General features: G+C 46.9%; 3 protein-coding genes across 3 annotated transcripts in view; 2 read left to right on the top strand and 1 right to left on the bottom strand.

Moving 5' to 3' along the window:
* Positions 1-5,911, top strand: part of LOC101981304 — a 15,166-nt gene extending 9,255 nt beyond the window's left edge. Inside the window, exons 2-3 of the mRNA XM_013349834.2 lie at positions 2,777-3,008; positions 5,483-5,911. Coding sequence (XP_013205288.2) covers positions 2,777-3,008; positions 5,483-5,895 — 645 coding nt within the window. The 3' untranslated portion in view covers positions 5,896-5,911. The remainder of the gene's footprint in view (positions 1-2,776; positions 3,009-5,482) is intronic.
* LOC101980531 (histone H4) lies at positions 2,789-3,100 on the bottom strand. The gene has a single exon (XM_026784072.1). The coding sequence runs from the start codon at positions 3,098-3,100 to the stop codon at positions 2,789-2,791; it is 312 nt and encodes a 103-aa protein (XP_026639873.1).
* A 568-nt stretch (positions 5,912-6,479) lies between the features above and the next one.
* LOC101980804 (histone H2B type 2-F) lies at positions 6,480-8,063 on the top strand. Its single transcript, XM_026783889.1, has one exon. The coding sequence runs from the start codon at positions 6,516-6,518 to the stop codon at positions 6,894-6,896; it is 381 nt and encodes a 126-aa protein (XP_026639690.1). The 5' UTR covers positions 6,480-6,515; the 3' UTR covers positions 6,897-8,063.
* Positions 8,064-16,562: the final 8,499 nt, after the last annotated feature.

Below are 16,562 nucleotides of genomic sequence, written 5' to 3'. Positions count from 1 at the left end.
TTTCGAGACAGGGTTTCTCTGTGGTTTTGGAGCCTGTCCTGGAACTAGCTCTTGTAGACCAGGTTGGTCTCGAACTCACAAAGATCCGCCTGCCTCTGCCTCCCGAGTGCTGGGATTAAAGGTGTGCGTCACCACCGCCCGGCAGTTTACTGAATTTCTATCATGAAGGGAAGGCATTCTGGATTTGCCAAAGACTGACATAGACACTATCCCTACCACCACCCTTCCCCAATTTCCCCAAACATAGTAATTTCCATAGTTTTGAGTTTCTGAAAATCATCTACATTCCTCGTTCTATTCAATATGGGCCGCCTTGAACTATTAGTCGTGTGTGTGTGTGTGTGTGTCTGTGTGTGGGGTGTGTGTGTCTGTGTGTGGGGTGTGTGTGTCTGTGTGTGGGGTGTGTGTGTGTGTGTCTGTGTGTGGGGGGTGTGTGTGTGTCTGTGTGTGGGGTGTGTGTGTGTGTGTGTCTGTGTGTGGGGTGTGTGTGTGTGTGTGTCTGTAGGGCACACACATTAGTTACCTAAAATGTATTTTCTTTAAAGTGACCATTACTGGTGGACCAATACAAACACATGGTTAAGATGATCCTTACAGCACTACTGAGGTAGTATACACTAAAATCCAGCTTCTTGAATTGGAAGTTCAGTCCTTATGTAGGATCATGCAACTGAATATGGAGATTATATAATATTCCAAAGTAAAAGATCAATGCACAATTAAAATAAAAATAAAACTCACAGCCTATAACATGCTCAACCCAAATCTGGACTGGAGGGAAAGAGAAGTGGAGAGGCCCAACATTAGCACAGCCTTGGCATTCTGCAAACTAACAATCCTGGAACTTGACCTCAACACTACCATAACCAGGAAAAGCTACAGACTGTACCCCGCTGGAGACCAATCAGAATTGAGACAATTAAGGATAGGTTACCTAACTTCTACATAAGCTGCCAGTTTCCTTGCAGCAAAGTCAGTACCAATCCCTGTTTGACAAGACTTCTGCTACCTCACTCCTGCCCAACCAGGAGTTCAACCCCCATCTGAACCCGGAGTTCCCCTCCCCTCCCCCCACTCCATCCCTTCCTCCTTAAAAGCCCTGTGCCTGCCATAGCTGAGCTCAAGGCCTCCCCTGGTCTAGCTGTGCTGGATCGGAGCAGAGAGCCTGAGCTTGAGCCTGTAGTAAAGGATTTTTGCTGTTTGCATGTTGTAGCACGAATAATAAGAACCCAGAGATAGAAATTGAGATTCAGCCTGAAAACCAGAAAAGCAAAGCAGCCAAGTCACTACAGAAATCTTGCCTCTCCCAAGGTTGGGCTACTGCAAACTAAGTCTCCCCTCTCATTTATATTCCCTCTAGTGCTGGGATGAAGGGCACACGACTCCCAAGGCCTGGATTAAAGGTGAGCCACCACCACCTGGGCTTGTTTCTGTGTTGACCTTGTGTAGCCCATGGGGCCCTTGAATTTACAGAGATCTGTCTGATTCTGTCTCCCAAATCCTGGGATTAAAGGTGTGTGTCACCAATACCTGATCTCTAGTGGCTTTAGCTTTGCCTCTGGTCTTCAGGCAAGATTTATTAAACTACAAATAATATACCACTGTATTAAGTGAACTCGGAGTCCTGGTGGTCTCTGGGGGCTCATGACGCGGGCATAACAGACGCATAGAGAATAGCTTACTGCATTCTTGGCCGTACTGAGAATTTGTTTTTGCCTTATCAAAATTAAACTGCTCCCTCTGTACTGATGGGTGGTGGACATGTTCTGACAAATCTTCCTAAATAGGTCTCAACATACCACACACCTCAGCGGCTGCCACTAGGTTATATTATAGTTCATAGTTCGCCTCGGTCTCTTGTCCATGGCTTTCTTTGTGGCAAGGTCCCGTGCAGGTTTCCCTCAAACCTGTGTACAAAGCCGGTGGTGGTACACACCTTTATATCAGAACTCAGGAAGCAGACAGGTGGATCAGTGAATTCAAGGCCAGCCTGGTCTACAGGAAGATTTCCAGAAGTGCCAAGGCTACACAGAAACCCTGTATCTAAAAACAAAGCAAAAGCCGGGCGGTGGTGGCGCACGCCTTTAATCCCAGCACTCGGGAGGCAGAGGTAGGCGGATCTCTGTGAGTTCGAGACCAGCCTGGTCTACAAGAGCTAGTTCCAGGACAGGCTCCAAAACCACAGGGAAACCCTGTCTCGAAAAACCAAAAAAATAAATAAATAAAAATAAAAATAAATAAAAAAATAGACAAAGCAAAAGAAAATACAAAACAAAAACCAGAAATTGCCTCTGTATCAGCTCCTGACTTTTAAGTTCTTGCCATAACTGCTTTACAAGAAAAAGTGGACAAGTGGACCTTGCTTAACTATCGAGACTATAGTCCTCACAGTATACTCGCAAAGCTGCTAACTCTACTGAAAATCCACTATTTTCAATCACTACCTAAACTGAGGGGCCTTTTCTAAGGCAGTTCTGGGGATACAGACCTCTAAAAATCCTTAACCTCTTACCTGCAGCCACCTCATCCTGTCGCTGCAGACTAAACAGCTGCCTGTATGCAGGCCCTGCCCTGGATGTTAACCGCTAAGAGAAATCAAACCTTAACGACATTAAAGTCCGATTCCAAACCCAGTGACTCCATTTTGAAGAGTCTTTCCCCCTACCGAGTCTAGAGCTACGAACGTAATTTGGTTACAATAGTCAAGTGTGTCAGCTCTCCCGGTGAGGCTGTGGTTGGCCCTAAAAAGGGCCGTTAGGGATGGGTTCCGAGGCAGCGGCGGTGCAGTTTAGCCTCCAAAGCCATACAGGGTGCGGCCCTGGCGCTTGAGCGCGTAGACCACATCCATGGCGGTGACGGTCTTACGCTTAGCGTGCTCAGTGTAGGTGACGGCGTCCCGGATCACGTTCTCCAGGAACACCTTCAGCACACCGCGGGTCTCCTCGTAAATGAGGCCGGAGATTCGCTTGACACCACCGCGTCGGGCCAGGCGGCGGATGGCGGGCTTGGTGATGCCCTGGATGTTGTCGCGAAGAACCTTGCGATGGCGCTTGGCACCACCCTTGCCTAGACCCTTTCCACCCTTTCCTCTACCAGACATGGCGACTACAATCGCAAGACACTAGCTTGTGAAGCAGTGGAGGTGGCGTCCCTCTAATATATAAGAAGATCGGACCAGATTGAAAACCGAAAGCGCGCGGGCGGGAACCTTTCTAAATAGTCCCGGCTCTGGCTATTGCGTCATTTTCCTGTTTTTTCTTCTCTCTTCTCTGCCCTCTACCGGTTTCTCATAGTGCCTTACCTTTTTTTTTTTTTTCCTAAATTGTAATGCTGTAGTCCCTGGGATAATTCAGAATCCCAAATAAAATTTAGAGATGCCGCAGTCTTTTACGGCTCTGTTTCTTCTAGTTTGTGGGCTTCTGGACCACACGGGCGCTAAAAGAATAAAGGACTGGAGAAAAACGGAATTCAGAAATACGAAGGGGAGAGAACTGCATCGAAGGACCCAGAGCTGCACTTAGATAAAACCACTGCAAAAGAAGTTCCATTAGTGAGGTTACCATAACTGGAAGCTGCGGAGCCAGGAATATGGAAGGGGAGGTTCTGAATAGTCACTGTTTTGTTGATATAGACCGTTCTCAGCTCACGCGGAAACTAGGTCCTAGGAAAATCCATCTGAGGATGCTGCAGGGCTTTCTCGCCACTATCAGTGGGTCCGCACTCACCTCTCCCTAAAGACCTGCTGGCTACCGGAGTCTGGGAGAGTCGCTACGTTCGTTTACACCAGTCCTTTGAGGTCTGCGCTTGATTCCCGCGGGAATGGTTCCAGACTGAGCCCCCCTGCCGCTGGTTAAATTCACGTTTGCAAGCGTGTGTCTTGCTGAAAATTATCCTGCCCCCCTGGAAGGGGGGGGGATGAGTAACTCCATTTTTCTCTTTTCAGAGATGAGACCTTAGGTCATTCCTAAGAGACATTGTCTCAGGACTATCCCGGCTCCATCTATTCTCCTAAGGCCTATTTATTTTCTCAAAAAGTCATTTGAGTTTTCTACTTGTCCCTTCTTCCTTTCCCTGCCCCCTCCAAGGACCCTGAATTCTGCCCACCCCTTTTGAATCACTCATCTCTGGAGAATTCTCATGTCTCCGCTCAGTGCATGTATTTTAAAGAAAACAACATATTTAAAGGAAAACAAATTGTTTTGACTATCTGTCTTTGTAAGATTCAGGTCCAACCAAGAAACAATGAAAATTAAAGCAAAGCAAAAAAAAAAAAAAAAAAAAACCCTGCAATTAAAAAAAAAGCCCTTAAAATGTCTGTTAGCATTTATTCAGGTCTCATGACGATAGCTATTGGAATAAAACAACAACACTTTATATAGCTCTGAGATTCTAGAACATTCCAGAGAAATATAGCTGTTGTCTATAGGCAGTACCTGTGACTGACCAGGAGGAAGACCTGTGCTGATTTCCGTTCTCCTTGAGGATGCCAGAGGCACTTGTCCATCTGAAAATGGAGTAAGGAAAGAAACCCAAATTCCCGTGATTTCTTAATTTGGTCCTGGGTTGCAGACCAGACAAAATAAAAGCAAATCAGGTATACAGCCTGAGCAGCCCACAGATCAAAACTTAAATAGTCCCAGTTGGGGTTCCATTATAACTTAATCCATACTTCTGAGTGCTTCGGGTTTAGAAGCAGATAAAAATGTAAGTTTGAATTTAGTTCCTTTCACCATATATTGCATTGTCATTCTTCAGCTACGGTTATAAAGGCTTCCAAACCGCGGGACACAGTGCCAGAGGTAAATAAACGCTAACTCTGGCAGAAGAATTACAGTAATCTTATCCTTCTCTGAAATATACTTTCACCTGCAAGACTTAATAGGTCTTTAATGTAGGGATGAGGACGGTGCACACTAGAGAGGAGGGAAGGCGGGGGAGGGACGGGCAAACAGAACGTGGGTGTGTGGCTAATGTAGGCCAGCTTTGGTCGGGTTTAGAAGCAGATAAAAATGTAAGTTTGAATTTAGTTCCTTTCACCATATATTGCATTGTCATTCTTCAGCTACGGTTATAAAGGCTTCCAAACCGCGGGACACAGTGCCAGAGGTAAATAAAAGCTAACTCTGGCAGAAGAATTACAGTAACTGGTGATTTGCAACAAACTGAATCGCAGTGTAAGAAAGGGGCAAGCTTGTTTCCGAGGGAACCTCTTACAGTTCACAGTGCGCGGAACACTATACACTGCTTTCAGAAAAGTTACATCAACTGAAAAGAACCATCTTTTCAAAACACTCCGTGGTACGTAAATTCAGGAAGAAGGAATCAGGAAAAAAGGGATAGTGTAACCATCTTGCGATTCTTAGGATCGAATTCTACCCAATCAGACTCCAAGTCCACAAACTCCTGTTTTTCTGGTCCAATCAAGACGAAGATAAGTCTATAAATATGGCCGCTAGGCGCCCGCAAGCCAAAGTCGCATAAAACATGGCTCGTACCAAGCAAACTGCCCGCAAGTCCACCGGCGGCAAGGCTCCGCGCAAGCAGCTGGCCACCAAGGCTGCCCGCAAGAGCGCGCCTGCCACGGGCGGCGTGAAGAAGCCGCACCGCTACCGGCCCGGCACCGTGGCGCTGCGCGAGATCAGGCGCTACCAGAAGTCGACCGAGCTGCTGATCCGCAAGCTGCCGTTCCAGCGCCTGGTGCGCGAGATCGCGCAGGATTTCAAGACCGACCTGCGCTTCCAGAGCTCGGCCGTCATGGCACTGCAGGAGGCGAGCGAGGCCTACCTGGTGGGGCTGTTTGAGGACACGAACCTGTGCGCCATCCACGCCAAGCGTGTCACCATCATGCCTAAAGACATCCAGCTGGCCCGCCGCATCCGCGGGGAGCGGGCCTGAGCTGCCTTTCCAGAAAGTCGACGTAAAAAGGCTCTTTTCAGAGCCACCTACATTCTCATAAGAGCAGCTGTGTCAACTTTTGCACTCGGGATGAGGCGAGACCTGATCCCAAGTTTCAAGCATATTCCCAAATGTTACCTAGCATCTACAAGCGACCCCACGTCAGAACTGTTCCCCCCACGTTTGTTCAGTTTGGGTAGGCCAAATCTAGGAAGAATTGGAGGGAAACATAAGCTGAGCTAATCAGTGAATCTCAACCACAAAGCACGACGGCCCAGAAGGGTTAACTTGTCTAACCAGGTGCTTGCGAACTCGCCACTGAAAGGCAGATAAAGAACAGGTGAAGGGGAGCTGCAGCTCTTTTACCGGCCAGCATGAAATTCAGGGCTGCGATTGATTAGGAAGACTTTCCTCTAATCACCAAGGCGCGCAGCCAGAATCTATTTGCGTAGGCTCCGCCTCCTTGACGCTAACGCTAGTGGAAAGTAGCCAATAAAAACGTCGTACTGAAAGAGCCTTCATTTGCATACAAGCTCTATAAGTAGCGCATAACCAGCCGTCCTCCAACAGTCCGTCTTTGCCTCTTCCATTTTGTGGTGTTTCTTTGAACGTGGAGGAAAATGCCGGACCCGGCCAAATCCGCTCCTGCTCCAAAGAAGGGCTCGAAAAAAGCTGTCACAAAAGTCCAGAAGAAAGACGGCAAGAAGCGCAAGCGCAGCCGCAAGGAGAGCTACTCTGTCTACGTGTACAAGGTGCTGAAGCAAGTGCATCCGGACACGGGCATTTCGTCCAAAGCCATGGGCATCATGAACTCCTTCGTGAACGACATCTTCGAGCGCATCGCTGGCGAGGCTTCCCGCTTGGCGCATTACAACAAGCGTTCGACCATCACTTCCCGGGAGATCCAGACGGCCGTGCGCCTGCTGCTGCCGGGGGAGTTGGCTAAACACGCCGTGTCGGAGGGCACCAAGGCCGTCACCAAGTACACCAGCTCCAAGTGAAGCGCAGCCGAGACGTGATTGATCGACTTTACCCCAAAGGCTCTTTTCAGAGCCACTTCAGCTCTCGAAGAAAGAGCTGTAACCACTAATGGCCTATGATCTCTTGCTTAGGTAAGGTGGGGCGGCAAGTCTGTTTCCCTGCAGGGCTCTGGTGCAATACACCGACATTTCAAAGAATGTTGGGCGGGCCGGGTGCGGCGCAGCCTGTCGCATCACGTACATGATACACAATGTGTTCCCTTTTAACTATTATTAGTGCTGCTATAGTGTGAGCCGCCTTAATGTGGACCTCACCCGTTTCTGTCACTTCAAAGCTGTAGTCCCTCACAGCCCTGGGGCATCCGGAAATAATCGGGTCTGCTTAGCCCATAATATAATATGGGGACAGTTCCTGTCATCACGCAGTTCCAATGCTGCTGAGCAGGAAGATCTTAAGAAATTGTTCCTACCCAGTTTAGGTTATTGTGAGTTGTTAAAGATTGAATGTCCCGTTAGACTAAGTTATATGCATGTATAGAAGTCAAGTGCTGGAGTCTCGTCTATCCCCTTGGTGTTCGGGGCGGCGGGAGTGGGGCGAGAGAAGATTGGATGCAAGTCCTGCCTGCTGCGCCATTTCGCTGCCCGACTCCACGCGTGTTTTTAACGTCAGCATCAGCCCTAGGTGCCGTTTTCACAGCAGGCTTTTCTGTGAGCGCCAACCGTGGACAGCGAGAATGAGCCTAGTCCTATCCCTCACCAAAGACTGGATGTTCTTCAGAAAGGTTTCCTTTTTCTCTGATTGTCTCCCTGTCAAAATGAGACGATCGAGCCCTTTCTAGTGGGTTAGGGTTAAATGGTTCCACTTAAGGCTGGAACCAGGTAAGTCGTCATCAGTGGGTCGGGGGTAGGAAGCAGTGCAGGCACCATTGCGCCTCCAGCACTTCCCTTTCCCAACAAGTTCTCTTGTAGATATTTTAGCGCTCTAAAGTAGCTTCCCTAAGCATAGTGCTTTGAACTCCTTACTGAATAAATCATCTTTCCAATAAGGCATCGAGGCCTCTTGTAGGACGTGATTCTGTAGAAACTAAAATTGTCTCTTATGTGGCCTAATAGGGGAAAGTGGGTTTTAAAATTTGATAGTGGCTCATGCCTTTAATCCCAGCTCTAGAGGACAGCTTCATATGTAGGCCAGCCCTAGTGAGACTGTCTATATAATCTTTGGCAAGTTTTTGGTAATAATTTCCTCAAATGATGATGTAAACTGGGCAGTGGTGGCACACGCCTTTAATCCCAGCCCTCAGGCAGACCCCTTATTAGTTCAAGGCCAGCCTGACTACCAGAGCAATTACCAGGCAGCCAGGGATACACAAAGAAACCCTGTCTCGGAAAAACAAACAAAACACGTGTAGTACTTCAAGTCAGTGGTGGGGAGGGGACTTAAGAGTACTCCTATTAAATACTCCCTGCTTTCACACAAAAGAGAGCCAGGGGAAAAGAAAGCACCTACAGCTCATCTTCACTATTGTCTGCTACAAGTCATTTCATCTAGCTAGGCTACTTAGGCAAACTTAATAAACAGGAAAAAGGTGTGTTAATGAATGTATGCACGCATGAACAATGGGGTTAGGCCAGCCAAAGGACTAACCTTGTCTTTTTTTTTCTTTTTTTGGTTTTTCTAGACAGGGTTTCTCTGTGGCTTTGGAGCCTGTCCTGGAACTAGCTCTGTAGACCAGGCTGGTCTCGAACTCACAGAGATCCGCCTGTCTCTGCCGCCCAAGTGCTGGGATTAAAGGTGTGCACCACCACTGCCCAGCTTAACCTTGTGTTCTGAGGTTTCTGCACTATGAAAATTTGAAGGATTTGCTTGTCAATTCCTTTTTTGGAGTTTTTATTTTCTCTGAGTCATTTTAATGATCTAAACCCTGATTGCCACATTTTCATACTGGTTTCCAAACACTAGGTGATAGAAATTGTTCTAAATAACCATTCCCTACCCCTATCTCCCTGGAAAAGAAAAACCAAAAAAAAAAAAAAAAAAAAAAATGTTAAGAATACAATTTTGGGGCTGGCAAGGAGGGCTCTACATGTAAAAGTGCTTGCCCAGTGCCCCGAATTTGATCCTGAGGACAAAGGCAATTGATGGAAGGAGAGAAGAGTTTCAGAAAAATCACCTTCTGCCCTCTGCGTGCTCAAATGCAGAAATGCAGTGAATACATAGGATTTTTACAAGATTAGTAGGAGAGCTCATCACAGTAAAATGTGAATTCCAATCATTTGCCACAGAAAAAAAAAGAATTTTCCCTTTAAAAGTTCATCTTATTTGTGATGATTGGAATGTGTTTATAAAGGCCCATAACTGTCATAACCAACTAAGCAATCTTTCTGGCTCAGTTCGTTCTGAGGAGAAAGTTAAGTTGCATAGACGATAAAGACAGAGCAAAACTAAGAAACCAACCAATCTTGCTAGCATGAAGAAACGCTGTTTGCCTGACGTGGTGACACACACCTTTAATCCCAGCACTCCGGGCAGAAGCAGGCTGGTCTGGTCTCTATGTGTTCAAGGCCAGCCTGGTCTATGTAGGGTGTTTTAGGCTAGGCAAGTCTACATAGTGACATCCCTACCTCAAAAACAAAAATTGGGCTGGGCGGTGGTGGCATACATCTTTAATCCCAGCACTTGGGAGGCAGAGGCAGGCGGATCTCTGTGAGTTCAAGGCCAAGCCTGGTCTTCAAGAGCTAGTTCCAGGACAGATAGGACTGTTACACAGAGAAACCCTGTTTTGAAAGCCAAGAAAAAAAAATTATAGTTAAGCCGGGCGGTGGTGGTGCACGCCTTTAATCCCAGCACTCGGGAGGCAGAGGCAGACTGATCTCTGGGAGTTCGAGGCCAGCCTGGTCTAGAAGAGCTAGTTCTGAGACAGGCACCAAAGCTACAGAGAAACCCTGTCTCAAAAAACCAAAACAAAAAAAAGAAAAAGAATTATATTTGAGATGAATCGGAGTCCCTCAGATTCATAGGTCATGTACACTTTGGGGATGTTGACAAAACCACATGTGTAGACCAAAGTTGGTGTAGATGTGGAAGGGTAATTCTTAAAACCTCTGGGTGTAAGAGTGTACCATGTGTGTACTACTGCAACAAGCCAGTTGCTGTGTGACTTACTCTGAGGTCACACAGATTGGGATATTTCCCACTTAACATTGAGAATAATAATAATATTTATACAATCTTCAGTAAGTGACCATGGTGACTGAAACCTCCTTTGTGGATATAAGAATTTTGGACAATCTATCTCACAAGACTAAATCATAACTCATACCTTCAACTATATATTATATCCAAAGTTTACATTATTTTCAAATTCACACAGAACATTGACCAAAAGTGGTCACCACTCTTGGGAAACTAAAATCATAAAGGGCACACTCGCTGACAACAAAATAAAACAATCGATGCTCTACAGAGAAGTCTGCAGGTCCAAAGGAATTTCAAAATAAAAACTGTGCACTCTTCTGAACAAATGGGATCACTGTGTGCTTGAATCTCCGCAGGAAGCAGGGGCTAAATCACAGGTTCAGAGGATTGAAGGAAAGCAGGTACGGTGCAGGCCTCCAACCCAGTGCTCAGGAGGCAGAGGCAGGCGAAAAGGACTTAAGGGAAAGAGAGAACCAGGGAAACTCTTAACTGAAAGGAGAATAGAAAGCATTAAATCTGGGCAGGAGCAGAATCCTTAGGACAGCAAAGACTACCCTAGTCTACCGAGACTGAACTAACCAGTAAGACCAACTACCCTAGTCTACCGAGACTGAACTAACCAGTAAGACCAGACTGTTCCCAACAGTGCTCTGTAGCTCAGCATTGAAGAGCTAGGGACATAGCGAATGTCGTTAGATGCAGAAGATATGCTATTGCTTGGGGCTTGGGCTCTGTTTTGTTGTTTTTATTATGGGTATGAGTGTTTTGCCTATATGTATGGTTGATATATGTTCACTACAGTCATTCCTGGAGCCAGGGAGTTCAGAAGAGAGTGCCAGGTCTCCTGGAACCAGAGTTACAGATGTGTGGTTGCTGGGGACTGAACTCGGGTCCTCTGTAGGAGCCACCAACTGCTTTTAATCACTGAGCCATGTGTCCAGTTCATTGGTGTTTGGTTTTGATTAATGTAGCAGGCCCCCAGACCTTAGCACAACTGACTCAATGATGGAAATGCTCTTCAGGCCATGAAACTCAGCTCATAGACAGTACTGCGTGTCAAAATAAAAGCAAAGACCTAGGCCATCGAAGTCCATAGTTCTGGGAAAGTCTCACAATGTGCAAACCTTGCTTTTTGGCTTCTGTAGTTCTGCTTCTAGCTAATTGTTTTTGTTAACTGAAGTATATCAATGGAGAATATGATTTCTGTGCTTAAAAGTTCAGCCTCTAAAGGCTAAGTGCTAAGTATAGTTGCTGGCTGGCTAATGAAGGCTGGCATTTGACTTCAGCCACATGTGAGCAGTGTTCTCTGACAGCTACCCCACAATAACAACAAGGTAAATTGCTCAGACTAATCTCAAAATCTCAGTCTTTCTGCCTTAGCCTTTTAAATGTAGAATTACAAATTTGCATCACCATGCCTAAAGTAGCTTCATGAAAAGGAGATGGTTTGAATTAAACAAAAGAAACTGGGGCTGGAGAGATGACTCACCATTAAAGCACCAGTTGCTCATCCAGAGGATAAAGGTTTTGGATTCCTGGCACGCATATGGCCACTCACAGCTTTTGGTGTTTCTAGCTCCGGGAGATCTGACTCCCTCTTCTGGCCTCCTTAGGTACTGCACACACATGGGATGGATACACATGCAGGTCAAACTTCCATACCCATAAAATGAAAGAAGTAAGTCCTACAATAAATGCATATGTATTGGAGAAGCTGAAAAGATAGTCAAAGATCTAATTCCAGCAGAATGAGAGAATTAAGAACAAAGTTGCACGTAAAAGAGCTATGAACTCTAGGGTTAAAATCTGAATTCTGTCTTAGGGCTAAACCCTGGAAAGTCTCAGGATAAGACTCAGTTAAAGTTAGAAATTGTTATTTTTTTAAAAAAAATAAGTGTGGTACTAATAAGCCATGAAATGCTTATTCATTCGACTGTGTCTTTCCAGTGGGCCCTCAAAATCATAGCCAGGCTGAGACCAGGCCATTGCTAGTCAGCAAACATTACATATGAAAAATTGATGTTTTTTTTTTTTCGAGACAGGGTTTCTCTGTGGCTTTGGAGCCTGTCCTGGAACTAGCTCTGTAGACCAGGCTGGTCTCAAACTCACAGAGATCCGCCTGCCTCTGCCTCCCGAGTGCTGGGATTAAAGGCGTTCGCCACCATCGCCCGGCTTTGCTGGTCTTCTTTAGCAATTTTCTTCCCTGTTACCTCCCAGAGCATGTCTGCCAGTCTTTCCTGTGAACATATATTCCCTCTTCATAAGTTTTAACCTTCATAAGTCTAAATGGCTAAGGAGTGTGTCCTCTGTGTAACGGTAAGAAGGGAAGGCAAGATGCAGAAGAACAATTTCACTGGCTGTGAGTTTTGTACTAACCACACTAGTCAACCTGTGTGACTATACTCAATGAACTTTTTTTTTTCTTTTTTGAGACAAGGTCTCATGCTATCCAGGCGGGCCTCAAACTCCTCAAGTATTGAAGGTGACCTTGCCTTTCTGATCCTCCTGCCTCATCTCCTGAATGCTGGAATTCCAGGCATGTGTCTCTATGTATGGTGTTATTCCATACTGAGGATTAAACACGCGGCTTCATGCATACTGGGCAAGCACCCTATGGGAGCTACATCTCCAGTACTCCCCAAACCCGAAAGATCTCATGGAGTCCCAGACATACTAGTGTTTGGAGGAGGGTATTGAAGGGGGGAGTAGGGAGGGAGGAAGTAGAATCTTGCTTTTCATTGCCAGCCTTAATTACCTGAAGATTGGGTTTTATACCATTACAGTTATAAGACGTAGCCATCGCTTAAGGTTCATACACAAAGGAAAGATGTAGGCATGGGCCTAACAATGCTTCTAGAAGCAAAGATTGCCGGGTGAGGGTGGCGCACGCCTTTAATCCCAGCACTCGGGAGGCAGAGGCAGGCTGATCTCTGTGAGTTCGAGACCAGCCTGGTCTACAGAGCTAGGTTCCAGGACAGGCTCCAAAGCCACAGAGAAACCCTGTCTCAAAAAACCAAAAAAAAAAAAAAAAAAAGAAGAAGAAGCAAAGATCTAGCACCACCTAAGACAGAGACAATGGCAGAAGTGGAGATTGTGCCTTGTTATGTTAGAAAAGTCAACATCGTCATGCCTGCCTTCCTTCTTTGACCCCCACAGAAACACAGATCCACAGAGTTTAATACAATCCTTCTCCATATTAAATATTCTCATGAAAACTGGGTGTGCTTTTCAATCTTTCTAAGACTTTTCCCTTCCCCTCCCCAGCAGTTTCTTATCAAATACCCCCTATTTTATTTATATTTTTTGTGGTCTTTTGGAGGACAGGATCCCCCTATTAGAAAGCTCTGGCTGTTCTCTACATCAGGCTGGCCTTGACCTCCCTGAGATCACTCCCAGGTGCTGGGATTAAAGGTGTGTGCATTCTATCTAGCCTCTAAATTTTGCCAACGGAACAGCTTAGACTCTTTCTCTATGCACTTGTCCACTTACACTGACGATGTCACATATTCTGGTGCCCAACATTCTAGATTCAACAGTAATGCTTAATTTTAATAAGAATCTTAAATAACGGAATTGGGGTGCAGCTCGGTGTGGTGCGTGCCTGCCTAGCCTGTAGAAGTCCTGGGTTCCATTCCCAGCGCCTGCCACATGGCTGTGCGCACTGTAATCCAGCACTAGGTAAGTGGTCTCTACAGAGCAAGTTCCAGACCAGCCAGGGATACTTGAGACTATGTCTTACAAGAGGGCACCAGATCTCATTGCAGATGGTTGTGAGCCACCATGTGGTTGCTGGGAATTGAACTCAGGACCTCTGGAAGAGCAGCCAGTGATCTTAACCACTGAGCCATCTCTCCAGCCCCAAGAATCATAAATAATATATTTATCCAAAATTCTTGCTGCTTTCTCTGCCTTCTGTTCTACCACCTTGCGCCTTTAACTGATTTAAACGATTACACCTGACTGATCCATCTTTAACTGGAATGTTTAATGTTCCGTGAGCTCCACCACCACCCTTTCCTCATTTCCTGCTAGTGAATCGGAAAGTTGTGTTGACCCTTCCTCCAAAATAGTGTGTATGTGACCTTCCTCAGAAGCTCCACTGCCCCTCTGGTTTCCTACCTCCCTACTTAGTCTCACCCCTAAAGGCCACCCGCCAGCAGTATCTCCGTTCTTTTGTGTGGTGACCCACAGTGACTCGGTTTCCAGCTGGAGTCTACTCCCTGCTCCGGGATCCTTGAGGGCTGTGAGAAAGTTCTGATTAAGCCCCTGAGAAAGAACACATTATCTACTCAGTTACAGGCCAGTGAGTGCCAGCCCAAGGCACATCCAGATAGAAAAAGAAACTGTTTGCTGCTAGCAGGACTCCTGTGACAGCTGAGACTCTTTGCTCCTCTCTCTCAAGGACAGTGCAGGGAGGCGGTTAACTTATTATGCTGTTCTTCCATCTGTCTTTTGCCTGTAATTAGTATATATTCTGGCTGAGAAATAAACTAGTGGCCGTACCATTTCCTTAGCCTCGCGCCCCCTCCAGGTACTCAGGTTGATCTCGCTGGAGAGGTCTCCAACACCCCCACCCCGAACCCCTTTAGAATCAGTGGGTAGATCTGGGCTAATCGTAGGCTTCTCCTAGGGGACAATCTGTACATTTTGAAGGTACTGAATAATGGGAGGCCCTGAGTGGATTCGGTTACTCCTATTTTATCTGTAAACAAGTCTAGAAACCTCTGAGCATTCTGAATGGGCCTAGATTCTCCCCTACACCCCATATGAGTGTGGTTCTCCATAGCAAGCCTGGAAAACGATTACACCTGACTGATCCATCTTGCTAACTGCCTGCTTTGCACGCAGGCTTGGAAGGCCTGGTAAGTCATTACAAGATTAAGCCAAGACCCTCTTGCACTGGTCTAGCGATGAAGACTCCCACCACCTCCCCCAATGGGCAGGCTGGCTCACTCTCCTCCCCACCAGCTGCATCAGATCCTTTCGGGATAACTCTTTCCCTGTTCTGGAAACTTCTCATTAGGGGTCTCTGCCTGCCCGCTCGCTGGCTCGGCTGACCCAGGTTTCCTTCCTTCCCATAATGCTGGACCCAGCGGGGAGGCGGAGGTCGCAGTCTTCTGCTGGTTCCCTGGCGTCTCCCCCCTGGAACCGGGGGTCTCCCGGCGGCAGCGGCTGCGAGCCCCAAAGGTGGCCACCAGGGGGCGCCATGTGGGGCCTCGAGCGCGCAGATGCGCCTGGCCCGCCGGGCTGGGTAGTTCTGCGGCTGCGCACTCCGGGAGACGACCAGCCTCCGGTGCTGTTGCGCTAGCGCGGCTGCTAAGCGATCATCACCGTAAGCAAGGTCCTCCCGCGAGAGGGTGCCCTTCACGGTAACCAGAGGGAATCGGACACGCACGACCCTCTTCCTCCTGCTACACGTCTAGGCCGTAGGCCCAATCTAGATCATTAGCTCCTGACGCCTTGGGGAAAACAATTAGTCACAAGGTTCCAGTCACGTGGGTCCGCGAGCATTGGCAAAGGCGATCCAGCTGCGCGCCGGCTGCAATGTACAAAGATAACCACGGGACGGCGCCAGCAAGTCACACCGTCCCCCGAGGGTTTTTTGTTGTTGTTTTGTTTTGCTTTTCTCTTTTCTGTTACTATTTAGGAGTCTTGATTGAGTTTGTTTTCTGTACCAGCTAAAGAATTAAAAGCAGGAAAAACGTTGTGGGACAGGAAGCAAGAGGGTAAATTTCAGACACAGCAGATAGACTCAACCGTTGAAGAAAGGTTTTTATTAGGATGGGGAAAAACACAGCAGGGCACAAGGATAGATTGGGGGTGATCTCATAAAGTCGGCCTTGCCTGGAGGGAAGGAGGTTTAAGAACCTTTGAGGGGTCTTCCCCTAATATAGGGCTGGTCAATTTCAATAAACATAGAGAAACTGAAAGGCCCACAATTCTGGATAAACGCGTACTAGTCAGGCCTTAATTTAGACGGCATTGCCTGGCTCTGTCGACAAGAGGAAAAGCCCACCAGGTCACTAGACCTTTGTTTCTGGTCAGGAGTATGAGAGAAAAACAAGTGATTTGCCATATTTATTATCTATTACCTCCCCTTGTGTGTCTGTCTAGCAAGGATTTAAATCCTCGTCCATGGTGGTCTCCTTTCTGTTCCGTAACTAGATTGGGAGGTGTCACGCAATGTCGAGAGGGTCGGGGAGGGTACCCGGTGAAGGAATTTATCATTTTTCAGCACGCTATTGTTTCTAATGCTAACCAGAGAAATTCTAAGTCCAAGAATTAAGATGCTGGTTCGTATGGTGGACTAGGAGTTAAGAGAGATTTAAAAGCAAAAGCAAAACGAGGGAAATTCTGGCTTCGTTTTCATCCCTCTGACCAGAGATGAAGACCTGGCAATCTGAGACAAAAGGCTGGCAGGCTTTCTCTCCTGCAGTATTTGCACCAGTACCACCACCACCACCATCACCACCACCACCACCTCCACCACC

Source organism: Microtus ochrogaster, chromosome 21 (assembly GCF_000317375.1).
Source record: "Microtus ochrogaster isolate Prairie Vole_2 chromosome 21, MicOch1.0, whole genome shotgun sequence".
NCBI classification, from domain to species: Eukaryota; Metazoa; Chordata; class Mammalia; order Rodentia; family Cricetidae; genus Microtus; species Microtus ochrogaster.
Note: the sequence above shows the minus strand (reverse complement) of the source record. Positions and strands in the feature narration are given on the sequence as shown.

Excerpts from the sequence above, each read along its gene's own strand:
- LOC101980531 (XM_026784072.1), bottom strand. The coding sequence starts at position 3,100 with ATGTCTGGTAGAGGAAAGGGTGGAAAGGGTCTAGGCAAGGGTGGTGCC.
- LOC101980804 (XM_026783889.1), top strand. The coding sequence starts at position 6,516 with ATGCCGGACCCGGCCAAATCCGCTCCTGCTCCAAAGAAGGGCTCGAAA.